At 38.1% G+C, this 26,708-nt stretch overlaps 1 protein-coding gene across 11 annotated transcripts in view; it reads left to right on the top strand.

Moving 5' to 3' along the window:
- The window catches only part of LOC124134537 (probable 3',5'-cyclic phosphodiesterase pde-5), a 113,576-nt gene that overhangs the window by 71,991 nt on the left and 14,877 nt on the right, over positions 1-26,708 (top strand). For 5 of the 11 annotated variants that reach the window (XM_048400404.1, XM_046499398.2, XM_048400403.1 and 2 more), the window contains 15 exons: positions 48-141; positions 1,296-1,354; positions 1,795-1,845; positions 5,101-5,159; positions 5,813-5,864; positions 9,903-10,048; positions 12,485-12,646; positions 13,336-13,450; positions 14,051-14,190; positions 14,879-14,965; positions 17,243-17,260; positions 22,540-22,690; positions 24,315-24,470; positions 25,348-25,398; positions 25,875-25,996. In XM_048400404.1, the coding sequence (XP_048256361.1) occupies positions 48-141; positions 1,296-1,354; positions 1,795-1,845; positions 5,101-5,159; positions 5,813-5,864; positions 9,903-10,048; positions 12,485-12,646; positions 13,336-13,450; positions 14,051-14,190; positions 14,879-14,965; positions 17,243-17,260; positions 22,540-22,690; positions 24,315-24,470; positions 25,348-25,398; positions 25,875-25,996 (1,463 nt within the window). Of the gene's footprint in view, positions 1-47; positions 142-1,295; positions 1,355-1,794; positions 1,846-4,088; positions 4,140-5,100; positions 5,160-5,812; positions 5,865-9,902; positions 10,049-11,045; positions 11,177-12,484; positions 12,647-13,335; positions 13,451-14,050; positions 14,191-14,878; positions 14,966-17,242; positions 17,261-22,539; positions 22,691-24,314; positions 24,471-25,347; positions 25,399-25,874; positions 25,997-26,708 lie in introns of all 11 variants that reach the window. The other 6 variants (XM_048400407.1, XM_048400409.1, XM_048400405.1 and 3 more) reach the window with 5 other exon arrangements.

The raw sequence follows: 26,708 nt of genomic DNA, 5'->3' as shown, positions 1-26,708 counted from the left end.
GTTTTAGAGTGTTGTAATAAGATATATGTTGTGTCACTATGTTTCAGGACGGTCGGTTCCCTGAGGGTTTGGGACACGGCAATATCAAGGTTCATTCAGTGCTAGCCCTGCCACTGCAGGATGGCAGGGGGTCCTTATTAGGTAATAAGAGGCCTTGTCTGTTGTTTAATCACTACCGTTCAATCAGTATCTCGTTGCTTCAGTCAACATCTAGAATTTGTGACTTTGGAAAGAATTTAAGGACTAAATTTTCAAATCATGAAGTTGCATGAATCATCTAAAAACTTTGAATTTATTTATTTATTGTGGCAAATAAATTCTTCCTTTAAAAATGTTCTCGTACTTTTTATTCATTCTAGTATACTTTTTGTATTACTTGATGTAATGTATGATGACTGTATAACAACGTATAACAAGAGATTGAATAGATATTTAAAGGGTGCTTCATTCACTAATGTTGGGTTTTACACCGCTTTTAGCAAATATTCCAGCAATATGACCACAAGGCTGTCCACTGCCCCACAGAGTCTGAGATTGAAGATCAGATACTACTTATTAAATACTCACAGTTTTGTTTATAGTGGATTTAAACTATCTAACTGTTATAATAAATACTTTATGATAACTGTTTTGCATATTGATGTGAGTTTTGTTTAGACCTGCTTTGAACAGTATTTTAATTGTATCACAGCTTGTCATGGAAAGTCCAATGTGTTAGAGACAATTGGGACACAGGCATTTACCATTTTTTAAAAGCCCTATTCACTGAAATGGATCTGACCAAGGATCATAATCAGAGTGAATCTTGTATTCAAACCAGTGATCAGCAGAACCTTGTATGACTGAGGGATGCACTCTGAAGAGTGAATTGTAACATCTGAGGCATTTTACCGAGACAAGGGAGGTAGCTTTGCAAGGGTGGAAACTGGACTTTTACAGTCAGTTAATTCCCTTGCCTCAGGAAGATGCATCTGAGGGAGCTGATTGACCTTTGTAAGGTCCAAGACATCCTTAACCTGTATCATCACCACTGCTGGAATATTGACAAAAGCAGCATAAAACCACTCACTCACTCAGTGGATAGTTCACTCCAGGGACCCACCATGACAGTGATTACAATATATGACATTGTTTATGATACTTGTTTCATTAGTTTGAGAAAAACTTGTTTAACCTGGACTACTTTGAATGAGAGTAACATCAAAATTACAAATACTCCTTTGTCTTTAAATCCTCATTGTCATTGTCCTCATTTAGTTTAGCAAGCAAAGTAACATGAAATAACTTGGTTTCAGGTGTAGTAGAATTTTACAGAAACTTTAAATATACGTCATTTACAGAAGAAGAAGAAGAGGTAAGATATTAGTTTTGTAGGGCATGAATTTTGTCCGTTTGATACTGAAAAATGGTTGAAATTGTTAAATTTATGAATTCAATTAAGTGCATCTTAAGTCTCATTGAAATTCACATTTTAAATATCTGCTGTTTTGATTTTGTTGCCCTATGATATCATTCTTTAGAATAAGTCTAGATGTTGACCCAGTGAGGTCCCCTTTGCCCAATGTTTGAGTAAAAGCTGATTGAAATGAGATCGTGTAGTTAGCATTTGTGTTATTATCATCCCTGCCTGTGGAGAGCATTCTTCATGCCACTTGTATGTTTGCCTACACTTGGCACTCAATGACTTGCAGTCAGATGTATATGATCCACGAGATCTGTAAGTTAATGACTTCTGTGAAAAGTTGAAATACTGAGGCACACATTTACTGTCATGTGACAATGTTCATTTTGTAGGTGTCAATCCTTCTTCTAATGTGGGCAGATATGCTAGTAGATTATGTTGAGGTAAACCATATAATCCAGATCCTAAACCAGGCTTACATATTACCATCTTTGCCTTCATCTCACCCTAGCAATCAGACCTACCAACATTCTGTAGTACTTTCTCAGTCAAATTCCTTGCCACAGCTCAGTCTTGTTAAATATATATGTATATAAAACACTTGATTCTGTACCTCTCTCCATCCTGATCTGACAAACCCTTGACAGGAGATCATCAGCCCTGAGCAAACATTGACCCGTCCCCCCTGGTGTTTTGAAGCCCATAGGTTGTCCCATGTTATCAATGGCACTGATTCAGAATCTTCACGCAAGACAAAAACATATTATTAATCAAAACATATGGATCTAAGATTATATTGATTTAAAATTCAGTTTCACAGCTACTCTGTATGCTTGTTTATTGTTGTTTGACGCCACACTCAGCAATATTCCAGCTATATGATGGCGAATAATCAAGCATGGGTTGCTGAAGACCTATTCTACCCTGGATCTTCACAGGTCTACTCTGTATGTATGTAGATGTTGGACAACAGGTGGAGGTGTTGAGCAAAATTCTCATGTGAAAATTTGGTGACACAGGTCCTACAGGCCAGGGTTTTCAAACACTTTGGTATCGTGGGACAGCAATTTGCAATTTGATCAAAGTTGGGTAAAAGAGAAATGAAACCACAGCAAAAAGAACTTCTAATGAAGCTGATTAAAAATACAAGACTGAAACTATAGGATGAAAATATCAACAACATTGGGTCATTATTTTCTCCATCCAGAACTGCCCAATTATGTTCATTTGTTCACATTCCAAATGGTTTGCTTATTTGTACTGAGAGTTTTGTAGCTTCCGATCTGCTTGCCAGACTAGAAACTTCACCTGTAATGACCTCTTATTTACTGGTTTGTCCGGAGTTGATGGAGAGAGGATGGGAATCTGATGTAAAAGAGAAGTTTATGAGATTGGATGGCTAAATCTTCAACTCAAGTCATATTTCATAAAAAATTTAGCTATATGGATAATAATCACAGAAACTTAGTTATACAGATTTTGTGATCATAAAAGAAATCAGTCAGAACTTTTGAATCTATTTTGCAATATTTTTATGATTTATTCATGTAGTCTTTCATTACTAAAACAAAAGGTGCAAATAATAGTCACAAATATGTTTGAAGGATCTAAGGTATTTGTTGTTGCTGGGTCTGAAGCATATCGGCTAAGGGATGGTCTGAAAATGTAGACTCCTGACTAACACTTGCAGCCTGCTAACGCCACCCTGTTCCCCTTCCACCCCTCAGCTTTAACAGATTTTTATATATCTTACCGTAGTGTCACAGGTAGAGGCCTGACAAGCTTATCATTTTATCTACTCTCTAGCTAGACTTGTTCTGTAGAGGACAGTGTTCCTAGTTTGACACAGTCAGAACACGGTTTAGTGACCATAAAATATTTTATAATTTTGAAGGTGTGTGTATTATGTGTGCTTATTAATTATTATATACTAATTAGTAATGTCATTATAAAATTGAATTTGGAATAGGACAAATACCTGTTGGTAATTTTAACCACAATCATCAGAAAATATTTTCTCCTGTTAAGGGGGATAAATAGTTGCCTCCCTTAGTTATACCAGGATTTGTTGGTGGCGGGTTCCAAATCCTAGATTCTCCCTGATTATGATCTGTAGTCCGTAGGCCCCAATCCTTACTTCACCAAAGATATGTACAGTCTGTTTAAACCAATTCCACACAATATGGCTGTAATGTTGCTAGTGTGCCTTTTTGAATTTTAAACCACTAAACACATTTCCTTGACTGACGTCATCAGCTGCTGCTGAATGCTAAATTCCAGATTTCATTCAGATCACAACAACCCATATCAGCATGATGAATTCAGTTACATATTGAAGTAAAAGTTAATGTTACAAATATTTTTTTGAAATGTCAGACAATGTTTCGGAAATTTGGAAATGACACCCAGTGTTAATGTTGAATTTTGTCCATGATGGAGTTTGTAGTTAACTGGCATTGTTGCGGTGCAGGGGCTGCGCACCTCCACCCTCTTTTTCCAGACACTTTACATGTTAACTGCACCCTCGGCCAAGCCATTTCGTTGACTTTGGTATTACATGCCCAAACCCTTTTTCAAAATCCTAGGCTCCGCCTCTGGGAGTTTGTGATAAGTCCCTCTGCCTCCTCCTCCCCCTCCTTCTTGTCTGTGCCTGACATTATAGCCTCACCTGTGTCTGTTCCTACAGGGTGCTGAGAGAATACTAGCTTGGGGTGGACTGGTTTTGTTTTATACAGAGGTATCCCAAACAGAGTAGTTGTATCTGTGCATGTCTTTGTGAATTCACATCAACCAGAGGCCAATGCTGATTCATTGTTTGCTCATTATTATTTTACCTACTTAATGTATAAACAATCAGTTTTTCACTTTTTTGTTTATTAAGATTATATGTTTAGAAAAGGTCTTCAGAAAAATATTAAATGACAGTGCCAGAGAATATTCAGTCTTGACTATCTGCCGAAACATTCCACTGTGTGTTATTGCCACTTGTGTTTATAAGCTACTTGTGTGTCATTGTTTGTTTTTACAAACTTCAGATTAGGAAATTGTTTTGAAATTCTGTTGACTAAACCTGTAACTATGGCAACATGATCCGCATTGACCTTGAATGTACAAGAGTATTGTACACTTTGAATTTACAGTATGGTTTGTTAAATGTTTGTTGTGCAAACTCTTTTATTAAATTTTACAAATATTTCTATTTGTGTAAACAAAGATGTGATTGTGTGATATGCTTTTGTGTACTTCATGTGATTATCTCCCCTTATTGTGCTACGGCAGGTAATGCTTTAGACCATAATGGTAATGACTGGTCATCTCTGTTTTAGCATTAAGTATCTTGCTGTTCATTTGCTAACAGACCTCTATTTGTGTTGTACTGTTAGATGCTTCTAACATCTTTTTTGTGATTTTCATTTTTACTAACAATTGTACAGTAATGTATTCCTTTCCGAGAATTGTTTTCATATCACAGTATTCAACTATAGGACCATGACATAGGACATTTTAATTTAATATGGTAATATGTTTTATGAACTTATTATGAAAGAATGTTAACATCAAGGATCATTTAAAGCCTTTATCTAGAAGACACCTATGACGAAAGTAAACATTTGTTCAGCAGTTAATAATTAATACCATGAATGCCTTTTCCTTCTGCTGCTGGTATGTATGTATCAATTATATATTTTTTCTTGCAGGTTCATAGCAGTATGTTAAAACAAAGAAAACTCAATGAGTTTTTATTAACAGTCACAAAGTAAGTCCAACAACAGCATATACTCACTGTCTGTCCACACTAAACCTCCAAACATAAGTTCAACAATGCCATACACTCACTGTTCCCACTAAACCTCCAAACACAAGTCCAACAACAGCATATACTCACTGTCTGTCAACACTAAGTCTCCAAACATAACTTCAACAATGCCATATACTCACTGTTCCCACTAAAGCTCCAAACACAAGTCCAACAACAGCATATACTCACTGTCTGTCTACACTAAACCTCCAAACATAGGTCCAACATTAACATATACTCACTGTCTGTCCCCACTGACCCACCAGGCCCAGAGGTATAATTGTCTCAATTTCCTGTGTGTCCCTCACCAATTCCAGGATCTGCAGATTGGGTTTGAATCAAACTTTCAGCCCAAACATGATTCTTTATTTGTCAGCCCCAACAGCCCTGCCCTTGGATTTTTTGTGCCTGTGTCATGAGTACTTTTCAAGTGTTCATTAAGCCAAACATGCTCGCTCACTCACTCACTCACTCACTCACTCACTCACTCACTCACTCACTGTATTTTGTGAGTTGAAGATAACCTTTAAGATTGGTAATGTTGAAATATGTAAAAAGACGATGCTGTGGTAATGTTGAAATATGTAAAAAGACGATGCTGATTTCTACAGGTCCGTTTTTCAAGACATCATCAGCATGGATACTGTCATCATGAAAATAATGGTAGGTTGTCACTTCTAATATGTTTGTGTTTATTTCTTGATACTGGTAATTCCTGGTTGTCTCAGGAATATTATAAATGACAATATTGATAAAGTATGAATATTCTTTACATGAATTCAAAAGTGTCATTGTCACAGTGATTGAAACTGAAGGGATTTTCTGATTGGTTGAGAAACTCCCCTTGACCTAAGGTCTTGGTGTGCATATAGCGTGATTAATTGTCATTTAGTCCTGGGATCTAGCAATCTAGCAATGAGAATATCTGTATCAGTCATAACTCAAAGACCATGGAAATTTTATCACAATTTCATTAAAATCAGATCTATTACTCTAATACGTTTTCTTCCTGATATGAAGATCTTAGGACACCTCCATATAAGGAGGTGGCGTCAAGTGAACTTGCTGATGCACCAATCAGCATAGGGGCTACTAAATTCTCGGCACAAGCATATATGATTTCTGTGTCTCAAAAACTAATATAATCATGATTTCCAACATGCCTAAACATAACTCTGCACTGTTGTATTGTTGTGGATATCTTCTACATTCTGTTGGTTCTGAGTGCCTTGCCATTTAGACCAAAAAAGGTGTAATTCTTGCAAATACTCTACCTCTATTACATCATTGCCATTAATCCTGTATTTTGGCTGCAATCACACCAAAACTAATCTTCAGATTTTCAACAGAAGTGTTACTGTCAACTTCACACAACTAGTACATAATAGTACATAATAGTACCCCAAATCAGCATCCAACTCCTTAGCTTGCTAAAGTGGGAAAATCCTCACCTGACTTGAAATTCTATTGTGGTATTGTTAGATCGGGGTAAAAGATTTGATTTTAAAAAGATTGTACGTTATTACAAATTTTGCACACATACTAGTTGTGAAACTAGTTATGAAGCACTACGTTTTCTCAATCTTATTTGGGGGATTTTCATGGAATCAATCAGGGTGTATGTTCAACTTACCTTGGTGTTTACAACTTAAGCACCATTCAATATTTCATCACAATACTTGTAATAACTTTGTGGTAAGGTGGTTGGGTAGCCTTGTGGTTAAGGTGTTCGCTCATCTCGCCTAAGACCCGGGTTCAAGTCTCCACATGGGTGCAAAGTGTGTAGCCCTTTTCTGGTGTCCCTGATATTGCTGAAATGTTGCTAAAAGCACTCGTTAACTCCTTATATCTAAAGACATTAAAATGTTTAACAGTATCCTTTTTGTAAAATGAGAAACCATAGGCACATTATTGTCAGTAAATGAAAGAGTTGGTATACCTTAGGATAAGTCATGTACAGCTGTTAAAAATAATGCCTGAAAAGTTGATATAAGACAGTTAACATATGCATTCTATCATGAAAGGTGAGCTCCAGAGCCTTGTGGTTCCTGAGACATTCATTGATATATATGAAACATATTGTTCTTTTTGTTGGATTATGTTTTACTGATGTTTGAGCCCTTCAGGAAACCTTATTTCTTATGTAGATTTCAGTGTCTTTTGAAAGTAGTATATATAATTATCTTTCTGTTGGCTTGCTTCATAACATAAATCCTTGTAGAGATGAGTAGCTTTTTTTTGCATTGCAATGTCCTGACTCGTCATGTTATGTCACGTAGAAAGTTTACCCCATCTTTAGTTTACCCAATTGTTAGACTTCGGAGTAGAAGCTGGCTTTTATTCACCAAATAGTTTACCATTTTGCTTTTCATCACTTGTGTTTGTACCCAAATGATTACAGTGTCTCTATTCATCACCTCATCACAAGATGTGGTCACCGTTTGGAGATTGATGATGGCTATGAACAAATGAATGCAATGAAACCCTGTTTGTCTGGAACCTGTTAATCTGGAAACCATGTCCTCGAGAAGATTACTATTAGGAACATCTGTATGTTCTTTAAGGGACTGTATCAGTGATTCGTCAATCTGGAAATTTGTTAATCCAGATGATTTCTGGATTACCATATGGATTAGATAGGTTTCACTGTATCATAATACATTTTCCTAAGACCTCTAATGTTTAAAGGTAGAGTATAGCATATCTTTGGCATGTTAAACATAATAAGGTATTCACTAGAGCTTCAGATAATTCCAGGGGAAATGAGAGACCCATGAAGATCTGGGGTAGAATAGGTCTTCAGCAACCTATACTTGCTGTTAAAGGCGACTATGCTTGTCGTAAGAAGCGTCTAAAGGGATCGGGTGGTCAGGCTCGCTGACTTGGTTGATGCATGTCATCGATCCCAGTTGCGTGCATCGATGTTCATGATGTCAATCACTGGATTGTCTGGTCCAGACTCAATTATTTACAGACCGCCGTCATATAGCTGGAATATTGCCGAGTGAGGTGTTAAACAACAAACAAACAAACAAAAGATAATGAGAGCAGGCCCCCACAGAAATAGTCTAACTCTTTGTCTCTGAAAAAATATAAAGTTGATAGAAACACTCAGATATGAGATGGGAGATTCAGAACCTGAAAATCAAGACCTGCTTCATTTAGGGCAATTGGATGGGCGATAAGATAACCTAGTGGTTTAATGCAATCACTGATCACACCAAATGCCTGGGCTCGATGTCCCACATGGTTAGATGTGTGTAGCTCCTTTCTGGTTTTTCTCCACCATGATATTGCTGGAACACTTCTAAGGAGAGTGTGAAACAATACTCATTCAAAGGATAGTACCTGAATTGGATCAGGTGTTTTTCATAAAGTATTCAAAATGGCAGTTATATTAAAAACCCTTTGACTATTCAGTTACCATCATTGAAGTAAAGTAAATTAGATTTGACATCTGAGTACCATGCAGTCAGTCATTTGAAATATTGTTTCACTTTGATTGCATCTTTACTTTGACGATGATTCAAATTTTGGTATTTCTGCTGCCATTGGGATTGAAACTTGATGAGCAGGTTAAATTTGTTACTTTTTATGAAACGTTAATAATAGCACATTCGTTTTTAAATATTTAGCGTATGTGACTTGTTTATCATTAAAGATGTTCACATGACTTTAAGTAAATGTCAGCAGGTGAGCTACAGCGTCATAGCAGTACAGCTGCAAGACATTAAGCCTGAGATACAGCTGACAGAAATCAATTCAGCAAACTCTGAACATGATATTCATGTCCTTAGTCCCATTTCCTCAATTACCAAGGCTTATTGAATCAAATGATTATTTTGTGGTACAATCACAACTCTAGGATGTTAGACACTCATGCTTATACAAGGGTTGACTGATAAGCTCTGAGCCTCACATAGAAGGATTTGAACAATGGGGAAATCGTTTCTTGTGGACAAATGTCTAAGCGACATGATGTCAGAGGGGTATATCTAGAATAACTTGCGTCAACTGATCAAATATGCAACCATTCACACCATGTCTTGTGGTGATTTAGCTATGTTTGAAGCTGACCAGAAAGGTTCTTTCAACGATTTGTGACAATCAATGATCCCTCGGTTCTAACAAGATTCTAAATAGTGGCAGGATTTGACATCACCACCACCAAAGAAGGCAAAGACTGTCTCATGACCAGGAAAGATGGCCTCCTGTGTTCAAAGGTGTCTTCATGGTGGATCTTCCAAAGGGCCAGACAATAAATGGAGCATATTATGCTGGACTTATGAGGCAATTATGGGATGAAATTGAGACTAAGAAACATGGAAAACTGAGAAATCGTGTGCTCTTCCCCCAGGACAATGGGCAAGTGCACAAGCCAGTGGGTACAATTCACGAGTGTTGCTTTAAACTCCTTCAGCACCCAACTCATTCTCCTGATCTGGCTCCATCAGACTTCAATCTGTTCCCAAACATGAAGAAAGCTCTATCCGGAACCCATTTTGACTCTATAGCTTTTTGGACAGCCAAAGGACGTCTGTGAAACTCCAACATCATGGGCAAAAGTGTATCAATGTAGAAGAGGACTATGGATTGTGAATAATTCTTTCTATGTGAGGCTGAGAACTTATCAATCACCCCTTGTTGGTTTGCTTTATTTTCTTACCCTGTAGTATTCCCAATTTTGTTCCGTTGTGACAGAATTTTGCACAAAAGTTGGTGAATGCGGATCGAGCTTCACTGTTCCTATTGGATCACCACCGGCAGGAGTTATTTGCACGTATTTTTGACGTCGGGAGCACTATGGGTGTTCCTTCACCTGAAAGTAGTCAGCAGAAAGAAATCAGGTTAGAGTGACTGGGTCAGCCCAGTGCATCAGTGGACATCTGGCACTTCAACATCTTGTAGTACGATTCCATCTTTTGAAATGAAGGACAGTTTCTTTCTTGATTTACAGATAAATATGCCCTCCATATTACAAAAGTAACATGTATCAAAGTACTGAGGTTGATTGTAAAACAATGACTTTTAAACGGTCTGACCTAACTTCCAAAACTTACAGCTGTATGTCATATTGCTGTTAACATTTGTTCCTACAGCTGCTTTGACATATGTTGTTTTTTTAAAAAGCCTCTTTTGTGATCAGTATTTGATTGTCTTTTTGTAGTGATAATAATCCATTTTGTCCTTACATTTGTGCTGTTATCTTGTTTATATGTAAGCCAAGTTCTACCATTTGGTGCTTCGACTGAATCTCAACAAAGACATTAAAGTCCCAGAGCTCCACTGACAGGATTCATTGGCACAAATCTTTTCTGCCTTTCAAAAATTAAAATGAATTTGATCAAATGACTAAAGTATATCCTCATGCTCTTGATTCTGAAACTACATTGAGATATTTTTCCATATAAATATTTCATACTCATTATATCATTTGTGCAAATGATATCAGCTTAATTTGTGTGCATTTATGTTTGACAAACCCAGTAACCCATGCTTTAGATACTGAACATGCTTGTAGCCTTGGCGTGTGGATGATTGTGGTAGATGGCGCTGTCCTTAGTCAAGCCAGATGGCGCTGTCCTTAGTCAAGCCAGATGGCGCTGTCCTTAGTCAATCCATAGCTTGTACTGTATCTTCAGAAACCCTAGGCCTACTCCCTGTACAAGAGTTTGCACCAGTGTTTGTGGTAACCATAGTCTAGTGTGCTTGTTGTCTTGCCCTTAACTTATTTGCTACCTCCTCTGATTATGTTCAGTTGTCTCTAGCCTACTTTTGAATTTAGTTATTTCCATCAATTTCAAGTCAAATAACTTAAGTTTTGGTAACTTTTTCCTCTGGCAGAATTTTGCAAAAACTCTTGTGCATGCCGATCGGGCATCATTATTTATGCTCGACTCCCGCACCAAGGAACTCTTCTCCCGAATATTTGATACTGGAAAGTGTGAAGAAAATGTACCACAGAAAGAAATAAGGTTGGATCTTTACTGAAATTATCATAATATTAGCTGCATTACTGAACACAGAGGAACTAAATCAGGTTCCAACATCCATCAAATGTCCCCATGTAATGTTTTCTCATGTGTCTGCTTATACTGCGAAGTTAAAATGGAGGCAGAAATCCCCCAAATCAGTTGTGTCTGATTCAGGATGTATGCCTGTAAAATGTCTCAAGTGGCCTCTCCTCTCTCAGTAAGCTTATCCATGCCAGGACATGGCTAAAATAGGAGCCTTAAACCCACTGGAAAAGGAAATGGGTGAATTTGACTGCTGTGAACATGTATAGTGAATGACCCTGCAGCACCGACATGGGATGGGTATGCATCATATGGTAATATGCCAGGCCATTCTCGTTCAGTTCTTGCAATGCAAGTATGTTCAAATTTGCAAATATATGCAGGGTCGATTTAAGGAACTTGATTTAACTTGCACCACATGCATGTTGACATGAAAACCAAGTTGGACCAAACAAAACCAGGTTGCACCCAGGTCCCATAAGTGAGTGAGTTAATGAGTTTGGTTTAACACCGCTTTAAAAAGTATTCCAGTTATATCGCGGCGTGTCAGCTTAATGTGGGAGGAAAGCTCAAAGTGATGCAGGTCTCAGACATTTACCACTTCGGTGAAACCCGTGAGCACAGATATGGTGCTGACAAACCTAGAAACATAATCGGGGAGAATCGTGATTTGAACCCACAATCATAGGTTTCTTGAGTGCCCAAGGGATGCAACTCTGCACAGCGAATCGCACCGCCTTAGGCGACTGGGCCACCCATGCCCCCCCAGGTCCCATAAATATATCAAAGTTGAAACATGGGCTGGTCTGCTGCTGATAGTGTCACGTATGTTAATGACGCATTGCTGTCAAGTGTAACAGGAACATGTGCACATTTGCTTGAATTACCACCCATAAGTTGATGATGTTAAGCCCAAGAAAGTATGACAGATTACACATGACACAGGGATTAGAGATCTAGTATGGTAAGTAAACCTCAGAGGTATTGAGTGTGTTCAAAGATTGATTTTGTGAGTGGACGGTTTAGTCAGATCTTTTTCACATGCACTTTATGCATCCAATGATCATGAGATTGAAGCTCCAAATAGCCCCAGTCATGAACCTTGGTCTGTCAGTAAGGTACTAAAGCCTTGTTCATGGATTTGATAAATTTCTTAAAAACTGAATATCTCTAGTCTTTCATCGTTTTCAAGTAAAATGCTTGTCTCAAATATAATCTTTCTGAGGTGTACATTTTCTTACACCTGATCTATATTACTGCATGTAGATTCCCCATGGGCAAAGGCGTGGCTGGCCACGTCGCCACCACTGGGGAGGTTCTCAACATCCAGGATGCCTATGGGGACATCCGGTTTAACCGCGACGTAGACCTACAGACTGGCTACAGGACCAAGAGCATACTGTGTATGCCCATCTACATCAGGGGGAAGTAAGTCCCTTCAAATCAGTACCACAGAAAGGAGGGTACCCCAAACCATCTTTCTTTGAATCCTATTGTCTCTATCAACTGAAATATCTTGTTACAGGTATTGAATTCTGTTCTTTTCATCAATGCAATGTCAGTTTTTAAAATACCCACTTCCGAGACGGTCTATTTTGCTGACGGACATGAAAACATTACTTGTAGTTATAACTTATTTTTTCTCTAACTAATCAGATCGATTCTGTGTAATCTGTAGAACTGTGTATCAAGATATGTTTAACCAAATGTACCAACTGAGCTAAGAGTTATTGGTCAATAGTTCACCAGTACCCCATGCTTGTTGTAAGAACCAACTTTAATGAGAATCAGGTGTTTACAGTGTGTTGCTATTGCTGATTGTGTCTCAACATACCCAGATGATATTGATCGGGGCTCATGCAATCAACCATTGGTTTGTCTGCCCCAGACATAATTGTTAACAGGTTGTTGCGATTAAGCTGGAATGTTTCTCTCACTCTTTATGACTGATGGTGTTTTTGACATCGACATAAAAATTTGAAACAATATACGATCTATCAAAATACTCAAAACCTTTTTGGTGTTCAGTATGTCCGAGATAGCTGTCGCCTGTATATTGAGTGTCAGGTTACCTGGTTAATCCACCCCAGTTGAGTGATGCATGGTGGGTGTTTCAGCATCATCGGAGTGGTTCAGATGGTCAACAAGATGAGTGGACCATTCACTAGGGCAGATGAGGAAGCCTTTGAGACCTTTGCTATCTACTGTGGCCTGGCACTGCATCACGCAAAGGTAATGGTTGACGTGGGAGGCTGAGCAGCGGAAGGGAGTGTGATTGAGTGAAGGATGACAGACGAAGGGAATCAGTGAATGAAACGGAATTAGGGCATTAGCAAACTTAACAAAAGTACAGTGTTGGTAACTTGAGAAGTTGAGGAGTGAGCAAGTGAAGGAAGAACTGGGTAAATGTAAAAGGACTTGGAAAAGAGTGACGGAAGGACTGGGAAAGTGAAGGGAGGAGTGAAGGAAGGCTTGATGTTGATATTTTCAATTTGATGTCAGTGGTGATGGAAGTTTGAACATGTTATTTTTCCCCTGACTTGACTTATAATGCATCTTCATCCTGAATACAAATGGAATACTTGAAGTCTTTATATTTATATAAAAAAATATGTTTTCTTAACATAACAGAACAAAATCCAAAGTGATTTGTGTTGATCAGGGTGCCGTTGTACAAAGCGATCTTAGAGCAAAGGTGATCGTAACTCCCATACCTTAACATAGACTTACGGCAATCTTGACGCTAAGGTTGTTTTGTACAACAGCACCCTGGGAGTTATCGCATTCAACTGCTCCACTCGTACTAAGATCAGTTGATGTTCTTATTCACAGCTGTATGAGAAGATTCGGCGGTCAGAACAGAAGTACAAGGTGGCACTGGAGGTGTTGTCCTACCACAGTCAGTGTTCTGAGGAGGAGATGATGTCACTGCGCTCCAGCCCAGTACCTCATGACATGCATGCAATCACAAGGTGAACTCAGAGGCTAGAACCACACCAGTTTGTTATCCCTTAATCATGTGCTTTTGAAGAACAATCAGGGCCTATTTCTATCGAATGTGAAGATCAGGGGAAGAATAGGTCTTCAGCAACCCATGCTTGCTGTAAAAAGCGACTATGCTTGTTGTAAGAGGTGACTAACGGGATCAGTGGCTTACTGACCTGGTTGATGTATGTCATCGATCCCAATTGCGTGGATCGATGTTCATGATGTCAATCACTGGATTGTCTGGTCCAGACTTGATTATTTACAGACCGTCTTCATATAGCTGGAATATTGCTGAGTGCGGCGTTAAACGACAAACAAACATTCTACCAAATGACCTGAGCTATGCCAGTCGTAATTTAACACGTATGTATGAGAATTATACTGACCGAAAGGGGAAACGGGGACACATTGTGACAGAGACTGGGTACATTGGGATGGAGACTGGGGTACATTCTGGTGTAGACAGGGGCCCATTGGGATGAAAACTGGGATTTGTTCCATATTGTCTGTTAAAAGATGGTAAAGAATCACAACAACTAATCATACCACAAACATCTTTAATGACAAACACTATTGAAATATATATTCCTAATAATTTATCAATATTGAGTGCAGCCACTATGGCATAAATCTTACAAGCATTATTTATGACAAACAAGTTTTGTGTTTCAGTTATGCCTATTCCCCTTGGGGTATTGACAATGACGAAAAGCCACTCTATGTTCTCTACATGTTCAAGGACCTGTTTGGCACAATGAGGTAAGCACATGGACTTTAAGGTCCTTCTACACAAGACTCAGCTGACTGTGTGAGAATAGTTAGGAGTGTGTGAGCCTTTCTTAGCTGATTGATCTAATTGTTAGACTTGTAAAACTAGTCCTTGCAAAACTCTTCCTTTTGTAGGTTTGGTGTATCACTAAATGCCTGTAGTGCCATTGTCATAAAATGAAAATTATGTTCTTAACAATGTTTAAACAACGATGTTTACTAGGGCTGCAACGAATACACTTCGAGGGGAAAACGATTCAGTATTTTATATTCAGTGAAAAAGTAACAACATAAATTATTTTACATGGTTTGTTAATTATTAATATATTATACATTTATATACTGCACTTATCCTGGTAGGTATCTTCACAAATGCGACAATGACCCATGACCACAATACTGTCAAATCAAATATCATAAGAGTGTTGTCTTTGAAGAAATCTATGCATATAATATGTTCTAATGGGTATTTTTAGGTACAGGGTATGTAAATGCACATGATTGCATATTCTTAAATATTCGATTCTAGTTGCCACAAATAGCGAATTCAATTCATAAATGGATACGGTTCGATTCCCCGAATATGCGAGTGAATCGTAACAGCCCTAATGTCTACCCTCAATCTACAGTTATACAGACATTCCAAAGATAATGATGTTTTAACATCGATGTGTCCTTACTGCAAATATTACCAAGAAAACGAATACCATGTTTTATTAATATGTCCAGTATATGAAGATATAAGAATCAAATACCTGCCTATCTATTATAATACGTATCCATCACAAAGAAAATTTGTACAGTTAATGAACAGCAAAAATAGCCATATTCTTCTCAGACTTGCAGTTTTTGTTTATAAGATATTTGAAAGAAGGATGACATTGAATATAAATAAAACTGTGTACATCTGTTCAGCTACAACAAACAAGTAGTGCTCCATGACGAATTTTCCTACAACAAAATGTCATTGTACTATTGGCCTCATGGCCACATAGATCTATACAAACTAAATCTGTCTGTCTGTAGTGACATTGTTCCTTTGAACTGTATTGTCTTGGGGAATTATTCCATAGAACAGTTTTCACAAGGAACATTATCCATGACACAGTTACACTGGCAATAGTTGACTTATTCCATGTGGAACTGATCGTTGTTGACTAAACACTCTCTGCCATGATTAACTTCATTGTAAAGGTGCAAACTGTAGTATGCTGGAGGGAGCGGAAAATTCAGCACATCAAAGAGCTTGTGAAAAATAGGGAAATTAGACCATTATCCAAGAGCACAAATACATTCAGTAGTTATTCAGGCTGAAGCAATACGATGTAGTTTTTTACCTCACACTTTGTATGGAATAACATTTTATCCCGAAATTTATACCCAAGAATTGGAAGTGTGCATTATACTCAAGTGCAAAATGTACACATGAAAATATGGGAATCAATATAAGAACTCCAGGGATTTATTGTGTAAATATTAAATACCAGAGCACTTTCTTTATTATCTGCCCAGACACATTCCATTGGACATAAAAAGGCAAAATAGTGATGAAAAATAATATAAATGGCTCAGTGAAAAGAACAGATTGGCAAAACCAACAATCTATTCACCCAGTTGTGAAATACAAGTTAGGAAATGGATAGCACAATGTAATTGTCAAAGATGGCATGGATGATAAAATTAAATCATTTCACTGCATGATATATGGTTGCTATTCATTTTATACTAAAAGTGTGTTTGTCAGTTTCTTCGGTCAGTGTCATGTGTCCTGATTTGTTTCACTCAATGCCTAATGTTGTATGGCTAGAATATTGCAGATATGATGTTAAACTATATCAATTAATTGTTTTGCTCACTGATTATTATGTGATGGATATTTGTGAGGTAACGTGAAATGGGGATTAATATCGCATTCAAGATTATTGCACTTATATAGTTATGTGTGGTTGTGGCTACATGTATAGGTCTGGACATAAACCGGATTTATAGTGCTAGCCAGTTGAGATACCATGCCACAGTTTAACATAGATACCCCACCCAGACACAGTATACTGACTCTGAGCCGATAAGTCCTTGTTTTATCCCTTTGATGCTGAGTGCCAGGCAGGGTAACAACAAGTACCATCTTGACATGGCTGGGGATTGAACCACCGACCTTCCACTCTCTGGGCACATTCTCTATCCACTAGACCATGGAGGATGGTTATAGATATATACGGTTTTACTCCTTGATATATTTTCAACATAAACACCACCTTTGTCTTTCAGTTCTGTCAGTGATCCAAGGTATACAATATAATCAAGTCTCAATATGATATATATCATACCTTTTTAAGTCTTTTCACTTATTATTATTACTTTCACTTTAGAATTAAAGAAAATATGTTTGGTTTTTTTGCCACATCTAGGCTTTTCGCAAATTTTATCCGTTGGCTCATCCTTGAAACTCAGGTGTAGATGATCCGTAATTTGCTTCATGTCCACTTCGCGGATTACCCTGTGTGACCTTCAGACACTGACAATAGATCTAATTTACTATTAATTTGGGGTGCCAGTAAGCTTGGGAATTACTGAGTACTTCTTTTCATGAGTGTCCCGTTAACAAAGTGACATCTGTTGGCATTCTTAATTCAACTTTCATCCACTTCTATACAGGGGCTTGAAGAGAGACTGTGCATGATTTACACATTTCCCCTGTGCAGTTAAGATAGTGATGAAATGATAAATGGGTCACGATACAATATAAATCGCAATATGCACATTTACCTCAAATCATTTGGAAATGTCTTGACTTTAAATAGTTCAGAGCAGGTTCAAAAGGAAAAGCTGGCTGTTGACACATGTTTGAAGCGACTATTTTTAGTAGTGAACTTGAAATACTTTCTTCTGAGGTAGTTTATGTTCCCTTCTCCTTGTGATCATGTGACTGTCAAGATATGGAAGGTCACAGGAGTTATTCCCCTTGCCTGTTCCATCTGTAAATGTCTGATTCAGTGAGTGTTGTAGGAGTTATATAGTGACAGAAGGTTACCCTCATTGTTGAGTTATATAGTGACAGAAGGTGACCCTCATTGTTGAGTTATATAGTGACAGAAGGTTACCCTCATTGTTGAGTTATATAGTGACAGAAGGTGACCCTCATTGTTAAGTTATATAGTGACAGAAGGTTACCCTCATTGTTGAGTTATATAGTGACAGAAGGTTACCCTCATTGTTGAGTTATATAGTGACAGAAGGTTACCCTCATTGTTGAGTTATATAGTGACAGAAGGTTACCCTCATTGTTGAGTTATAAAGTGACAGAAGGTGACCCTCATTGTTGAGTTATATAGTGACAGAAGGTTACCCTCATTGTTGAGTTATATAGTGACAGAAGGTGACCCTCATTGTTGAGTTATATAGTGACAGAAGGTGACCCTCATTGTTGAGTTATATAGTGACAGAAGGTTACCCTCATTGTTGAGTTATATAGTGACAGAAGGTTACCCTCATTGTTGAGTTATATAGTGACAGGAGGTGACCCTCATTGTTGAGATATAGTGACAGAAGGTTACCCTCATTGTTGAGTTATATAGTGACAGAAGGTTACCCTCATCGTTGTCCCGGAGTAGGAGTGGAATGGATTGTGGAACACATACACCTGGGTTTTGGGGATGCTGATATCTATCAACTATATCAACTAACAAAAGGGCTTGAAGCAGTGGTTATGAGTAGTCTCCCTTTTATGTTTGGATTACCTCCCCTGTATTAAGGTTGCAAATAGGTTTATGACTTGTTACATTCCAAAGTTTTATTTATATGAATGAAATTTATGTGTTTCTGTTATTAAGAACAATTTGATTAACTAAATTTTCTTCATATTTTCAAAATCCTTCATTGTATTGAAAGTTGGTCCACAGCTAAATCTACCGGTGTGTTAGAAAACACATGCATTTGATCATTCATTTCAGAATTTATGTGGAATCATTTTGTAGTCTCTGAATTCTTTTTTCTCATTAGCTAGCTTACCTTGCTTTTATTGAAGTATGGTTTTGAAATACACTTAATACCAAGTGAATTAGAAATTTACATGATAGTCATAAGTTTGTATTTAATTTTATTTCAGCCGAACCTTTCAGCTGCTTCTTGCCCTAATATAATAGGAAGTTCCAGAAACAAAGGCTGGTCAATGTCAATAAAATTTTAATAACTTTTTACAATAATTCAGAAATAATGGGAGCAAGTATAAGATAAAAGGAAGGCTGGTGTGGAAGTTGGGAGGGATGGTGGCACGATGGGTGGCTTGATGAGAGGTTTGTGGTGATGGAGCAAGTATAAGCTAAAAGGAAGGGTGGTGTGGAAGTTGGGAGGGATGGTGGCACGGTGGGTGACTGGATGAGAGGTTTGTGGTGATGGAGCAAGTATAAGCTAAAAGGAAGGGTGGTGTGGAAGTTGGGAGGGATGGTGGCACGGTGGGTGACTGGATGAGAGGTTTGTGGTGATGGAGCAAGTATAAGCTAAAAGGAAGGGTGGTGTGGAAGTTGGGAGGGATGGTGGGTGACTGGATGAGAGGTTTGTGGTGATTGAGCAAGTATAACATAAAAGGAAGGGTGTGGAAGTTGGTTTTCCGGTATCTGTGTTAGAGGTGTTGGATTCTTTGGATAGTGATGGTTCACCAAAATGTGCAACAGTGATAAACAAGAAATTGATACCAATCTATTGTAATTAATGTTTGAATTGTTTTGGTTGTTTTTTTGCCCAGCCTTCTTTCTGGAATTTCTTCTCCTGTGCATATAGATATGACACCTGTTTTTTACCTTCATGCTTGGTGCCTTATGATAGATATGTCTAGCAGTATGGTTAGATGATTTCTTGTAACATTAAGTTTATACTGACACGTGCCATAGTGTATAGTATGTTTTTATTCTGTGTCATGGTTAGATAACACCGATGCTTGGTCCAGGTTAGGATATTTGTTAACGTTAACTGTGATGAAGTATCATCAAGATACGTATGCTCCAGTTTCAATGCATATTCAGGGATTTATCTAGGATTTTAAAATGTTTGTTTGTTGTTTAACGCCACCCTCAGCTATGATTATATAATATGTGCCAATGGTAGGTATATTAGACACTAAAGTATTTAAACATTCTTCTTGCAATATCACAAAGCTATGTATAAAGCCCTTTTCAATTTATGGGCCCAGATATCAGTGAGAAACAAATCACCTTTACAAAGTTGAAATTCGAGTTTTAAAATAAACAGATAAAGGAATTTTCTTTTCCTGCAGACCCCTGAAGATCCGGTTTAGAATAGGTCTTCCGCAACCCATGCTTATCGTAAGAGGCGACTAATGGGATCGGATGGTCAGGCTCGCTGACTTGGTGGATACATGTCATTGTATCCCAATTGCGTAGATCAATGCTCATGATATCAATCACTGGACTGTCTGGTTCAGACTTGATTACCTACAGACTGCTGTCATATAGATGGAATATTGCTGAGTGTGGCAAACAAACAAATCTTTTCCTACGATTAAACCTAAACAGACATTTGCTATGGATATAGTACAGAATATTCGCAAGCCTATATACTTCCCTGAAGTGTCATGGATTCAAGTATTCATGGAACCATGGAAGTGAATTGTTTGCAAAACGAACAGATACTGAATAAAAACATTAAGGGGTCATGAATATTTTTTGTGATATTTGCTTCGTAGTGGAGACAGAGCACACAATATTCCAAAAAAATATCCAAAAAAATATTCATGATTCTTAATTATTTTTGCTCAGTATACATTGATTGACATGACTACTGTATGTAAGGATTTACAGGTTTACTTCAACCGTTATTTTCATTCAGTATTTGTAATTTCAAAATCTGTTCACATGTAACTGATATTTTTTACATCATTGAAATGAAGTATCACGTTATTTACAATGATTCTGTATTTGTAGAAGTCTGATGCACTGCAAGTTCACACACACACGCATATATATATACTACTCTAAAGAAATTAAGGATCACCTGATTCTTTCATATTACAATAGTTAATCTCTCATGCCATGACAGATTAACATTACCAATATGAAAGAATCGGGTGATCCTTAACTTCTTTTGAGTAGTATATATATATATATATACACTCATCATGTACACTATCAAGCTAAGTTTTACAAATTCCATTCAAAAGTATTTCAGCCTTTTGTGAATCCTTCTTTGCTATCTTGTTTTTAGCAAACGAAACTATAAATCTGAAAAGATAAAAGATGTGAAAAAATTCCTTTAAGTAAATACTGAGTTGATAGAGTTGTGATGACGGTATGTCCTGTATTGGCTTAAAGCTTATAGAACTAATGTTGTTAGAGCTAGAACTATCTCCTTAGTATAAGAGATATTTGGAGACTGACCATTTAATATTCTTGGAGGGTTGGGGGATTATGGAGACATCCCAGACATTTTCATGACATACAATCTTTTGCTTTTCATTTTTTTTTTTTTTAACCAACTTCTTTGTTAGTCTTGACACCCAGCAAAATCTGAGGCAAGATTATTTTTCTAGTATTTTTCATTGAACAAATTGTTTTTGTAAAACAAATCCATCCTGACCCCAACCCTCCATTCCCCCCTCTTACACACAGAATATGAAATGGTCATCAGTAGACCTCATCTGTATCAGTTGGCTTTCAGATCTTTGATGGTATTCACCTTAAGAAACTTAAATTAAATTGAAAACAAAACATGAAAAGTGTATTGAAATATCCTTCCTTACTTATGTTGACCTCTATTGAAGTTTTTATTTGATTGCTGAAAGAAGTTAACAACTTTTTGACAGGAAGGAAAGACATGTTTTTTTGGTTTGGTTTTTTAAATTTGATTCCACATTTGTGAAATTGAAGGTTGTCACATTTATTCACCAAGTATTAAAAATGCCTTATATGAAAACATTCTTTCAATCAGAATAATTGTTCTTAAGAAGAAGAAAATAATTGTAAACCTACTTGAGTGTGGACCGACATTAAATACAATTTTGGAGATTGATAAACTTGACCACTGAAAGTTGCTCTGTTGTATTTGGTTCCAAATAGTTGTTGATTCTCATTTCTCACTTTTCACCACAAGTTATTTTACATCACATGCTCTTAGTTCTGTTTCTTGCAAGACGTGAAGTCACTTCAGTTGCCCCAGGAAAACATATTTTCTGGACTTGTGAATTTAAGATTGCACTCAAAATGCAATACTGAGGAAACAAGGTCACAGCATTGTAGCACTTTCTTAAAACCAATCCTAGTATCTTAAATCAATCTTTGTATTTGATCATAATGTATATGTCAACAATACTGATTCCATTGATCGATGTGTGTCTTACAGAAAGAGTGCACCTGCCAATATTTATGTCTACTGGTAGCTCAGTGTTGTTGGAGTCTACATAATTCTGAAAAATATAATATAAAATAAGAAACAGAACAGGGAAACGTATTTGGTTCTTGCGCTGTAAGTGTCAGATCCATTAATATATTGTTGGTATGTAAGTTTGTCGTAAATTATTACGAAATGGACATTTATCAAATAATTCAAATTTTCAGGTTTGACACGGATGCTTTGATTCGGTTCACGCTGACTGTGCGGAAGAACTACCGCAATGTGCCCTACCACAACTGGGTTCATGCGTTTTCAGTGGCGCACTCCATGTACACAGTCATCAAGCGGGCAGCCCACCAGTTCACTCCACTTGAGGTCAGTCATGACTCCTGTTTACTCCACTTGAGGTCAGTCATGGCTCCTGTTTACTCCACTTGAGGTCAGTCATGGCTCCTGTTTACTCCACTTGAGGTCAGTCATGGCTCCTGTTTACTCCACTAGAGGTTAGTCATGGCTCCTGTTTACTCCACTTGAGGTCAGTCATGGCTCCTGTTTACTCCACTAGAGGTCAGTCATGGCTCCTGTTTACTCCACTAGATGTCAGTCATGGCTCCTGTTTACTCCACTAGAGGTTACTCATGGCTCCTGTTTACTCCACTAGATGTCAGTCATGGCTCCTGTTTACTCCACTAGAGGTTACTCATGGCTCCTGTTTACTCCACTTGAGGTCAGTCATGGCTCCTGTTTACTCCACTAGAGGTCAGTCATGGCTCCTGTTTACTCCACTTGAGGTCAGTCATGGCTCCTGTTTACTCCACTTGAGGTCAGTCATGGCTCCTGTTTACTCCACTTGAGGTCAGTCATGGCTCCTGTTTACTCCACTTGAGGTCAGTCATGGCTCCTGTTTACTCCACTAGAGGTTAGTCATGGCTCCTGTTTACTCCACTAGAGGTCAGTCATGGCTCCTGTTTACTCCACTAGAGGTCAGTCATGACTCCTGTTTACTCCACTAGAGGTCAGTCATGGCTCCTGTTTACTCCACTAGATGTCAGTCATGGCTCCTGTTTACTCCACTTGAGGTCAGTCATGTCTCCTGTTTACTCCACTTGAGGTCAGTCATGGCTCCTGTTAACTCCACTTGAGTCAGTCATGGCACCTGTTTACTCCACTTGAGGTCAGTCATGACTCCTGTTTACTCCACTTGAGGTCTGTCATGACTACTGTTTACTCCACTTGAGGTCAGTCATGACTCTTGTTTACTCCTTTTTGACAACTTATAAGGGTCTATACCGAAACGTTGCCTTTGCAGTAAAATAAAGAAGTTGTTATCCATACGGATCAATATGGAAACATCTAGGTAACTTATCACGCATAAGTCACGTGACATTGCACAAGATAACCTCAGCTCAATCGAACCGCTGTTTTCTATCAATTTTGAATGTGTGTTAATTCTATAACAATGTCACATTAAAGTATGTTGGTAAGATAAATTTGTTGTAGCAGGATCACAAGGGGATTACTGGGTTTTATGCGTCCCTCGTTAGATTTTATACCACTCTCCGGATCATGGTATAAAACCTAATCCAGGATGCATAAAACCCCATGTACCCCTCATGATCCTGCAATAACATATAATATTCCCCGAGGGATCACTTGACAATAAATTGTGTCTACTTTGCCCTCCATCAACTTCTAAGAAATGCCTATCAAACAACTGAGGTCAGTCAGTTACATATTCCCCTAATAGGCTGTGTATAATAACTGTAATGCTAGTAGGGCAGGACACCAGTGAGCTAACCTCAGTATGACTTTTGGTGATCACACTGTGCCATGGTGTGCCAAATGTCCCCAGTTTCATGTATTAATATCAGTGAAGGCACAAGTATTCTGAAACATCTAAATGGGGTAATTCGTGGTACATTTGTTTTACTCCGGTGTCAACTAATGTCCTCGTCAGATCACATGGAAGTTGAATTCCAATGTTGTTCATCTGTTTCAGAGCCTGGCACTGTTTGTGGCATGCCTGTGTCATGACTTGGATCATCGCGGGAAGACCAACGCCTTCATGGTGAAGAGTGCCTCCCCCTTGGCAGCCATCTACTCCACCTCCACCATGGAACATCATCACTTCAACCAGACAGTCGCGATACTGCAGGTAGCATGCTGGGCCCCACAGTAGCATGTCGTGGGTCACATGGTGCAGGCTTCATTATCTTAGTGTGGCTGAGTGGGTTAGATTGCTGACTTTGTGTGCTGTCGATTAGGTGCATCACTCTGGCAGTGTGGGTTCGAATCCCGGATGGGACTCAACCCAAAAAAGTACTAGAATCTGTACTTTACTAACAAGATGTTATCCACAATATAACATTTGTTGAGAGAGAGAGATGATTGGAGGTTTTACGTGTGCTTTCCGACATGCATATTTCGCACACAGGTTTTGATTGGTTATGGAGAGGGAAATAATTTTCCTTGTAGCCCGGGAAATATATACGGAAACATCTAGGTAACTTGCTTATCACGCATAAGTCACATGACATTGCACAAGTTAACCTCAGCTCAATCAAATCGCTGTTTTCTATCAATTTTGAATGTGTGTTAATTCTATAACAATGTCACATTAAAGCATGTTGGTAAGATGAATTTGTTGTAGCAGGATCACAAGGGGATCACTGTGTTTTATGCGTCCCTCATTAGATTTTATACCACTCTTTGGTTCATGGTATAAAATCTAATCCAGGATGCATAAAACCCCATGTACCCCTCATGATCCTGCGACAACTCATATTATTCCCTGAGGGATCGCTTGTCGGGATTACCAACATTCATTCATACATCACACCATATACCCCTCGAGACCGGTGGACAACTTATGATGTAGACCTGGCTCTGAGGTACAGATCAAATATATAGATAAAACACAGTAATATCTTATGTTATGTTGTAGACCAGATACATATATATCAGCCTGTATGGTAATGTTTCAGTGGTGTCAGTTTGCATGTGATTGTAATACTGGAATTTGATTGTTGCAGCATGAAGGTCACAATATCTTCAAGCACCTGTGTTCAGAAGAATACAAAAAGGTAAGGTGGTCTCTGAGAAGTTACATGTATATCTATGCACTACAGATGGGGAATAGACTCTATATCTTACAAGAAAGTAGATTTTAATAATTCCGCTGGGCTGTATGGAACATAAAGAATTTAGTAAGGTAGCTTTGTCACGTGGAACATGGAGGATTTTGTAATTGAGCTGGGCCGCGTGGAATATGGAGAATTTAGTAATTTAGTTGGGCTGAGTTGAACATGGAGGATTTTGTAATTGAGCTAGGATGGGTTGAGCATGGAGGATTTTGTAATTTAGCGGGACAACATGAAACATGGAGAATTTAGTAATTGAGCTGGGCTGCGTTGCACATGGTGGATTTAGAAATTTAACTGGGCCATGTTGAACATGGAGAATTTAGAATGTATGTATTGATACTTGAGGTAGGCATAATCAACACTCCTTGAATCCAGATAGCAGCCATTGTTCCTGTATATAGCTACTGTCATTGCAGGTTCTGGGTGACATCCGGCACTGCATTCTGGCTACAGACCTGGCACTGTTCTTTGGGAACAGAGCCAAGTTAAAGGACATTGCAGACAGGAATGACTTTTCATGGGACATACAGGAACACAGGTAAACTCACACACAGTCATGTGTGATAGCCAATGATTTGGACAGCAAACCATGGACAAAGATTATGATTCAATGTTTTTCAATAATTCTTTCTTTTAATCTCATTGGGTCACGGGTGGCCCAGTCGTCTAAGGCGCTGCGATTCGCTGTGCAGAGTTGCGTCCCTTGGGCATGCCAGATACCAATGATTGTGGGTTCAAATCCCGGTTCACTCCGATTATGTTTCTAGGTTTGTCAGCACCATACCCGTGCTCGTTGGTTTCATCGAAGTGGTAAACGTCTGAGAACTGCATCACTTTGGGCTTTCCTCCCACATTAAGCTGACACGCCGAGATATAACTGGAATACTGTTAAAAGCGGTGTTAACCCAAACTCACTCACTAACTTATAATCTCATGCACATAATGATATACTGGTAATGATTGTTTGAGTCACAAGGATATTCTTAGTTGTCTCTATATTCATGTTTAGGTCATTCTCATGTGCATTGAATTGTGTTTGAATTTGTTTTTTAACTTCTTTATTTGAGATATTTAATATGTTGTTGTGCAGTCTCTCCATTGTTTGCTTAACATAAAAAATGTGTTTATTACGTAATGTATGTACTGACTGATTCAGATCATGTCTGGCACTGACATTAGATTATTTTGAGCAAAGTTTTGTTTAGCCTCAAAGTCTAACAGTGGAATATTGTGAAATATGTACTATCTCT

This window comes from Haliotis rufescens, unplaced genomic scaffold, assembly GCF_023055435.1.
Source record: "Haliotis rufescens isolate VD_foot unplaced genomic scaffold, xgHalRufe1.0.p SCAF_2, whole genome shotgun sequence".
In the NCBI taxonomy this organism is placed as follows: domain Eukaryota; kingdom Metazoa; phylum Mollusca; class Gastropoda; order Lepetellida; family Haliotidae; genus Haliotis; species Haliotis rufescens.
The sequence above is the reverse complement of the archived record's forward strand: the minus strand, read 5'-3'. Positions and strand labels throughout refer to the sequence as shown.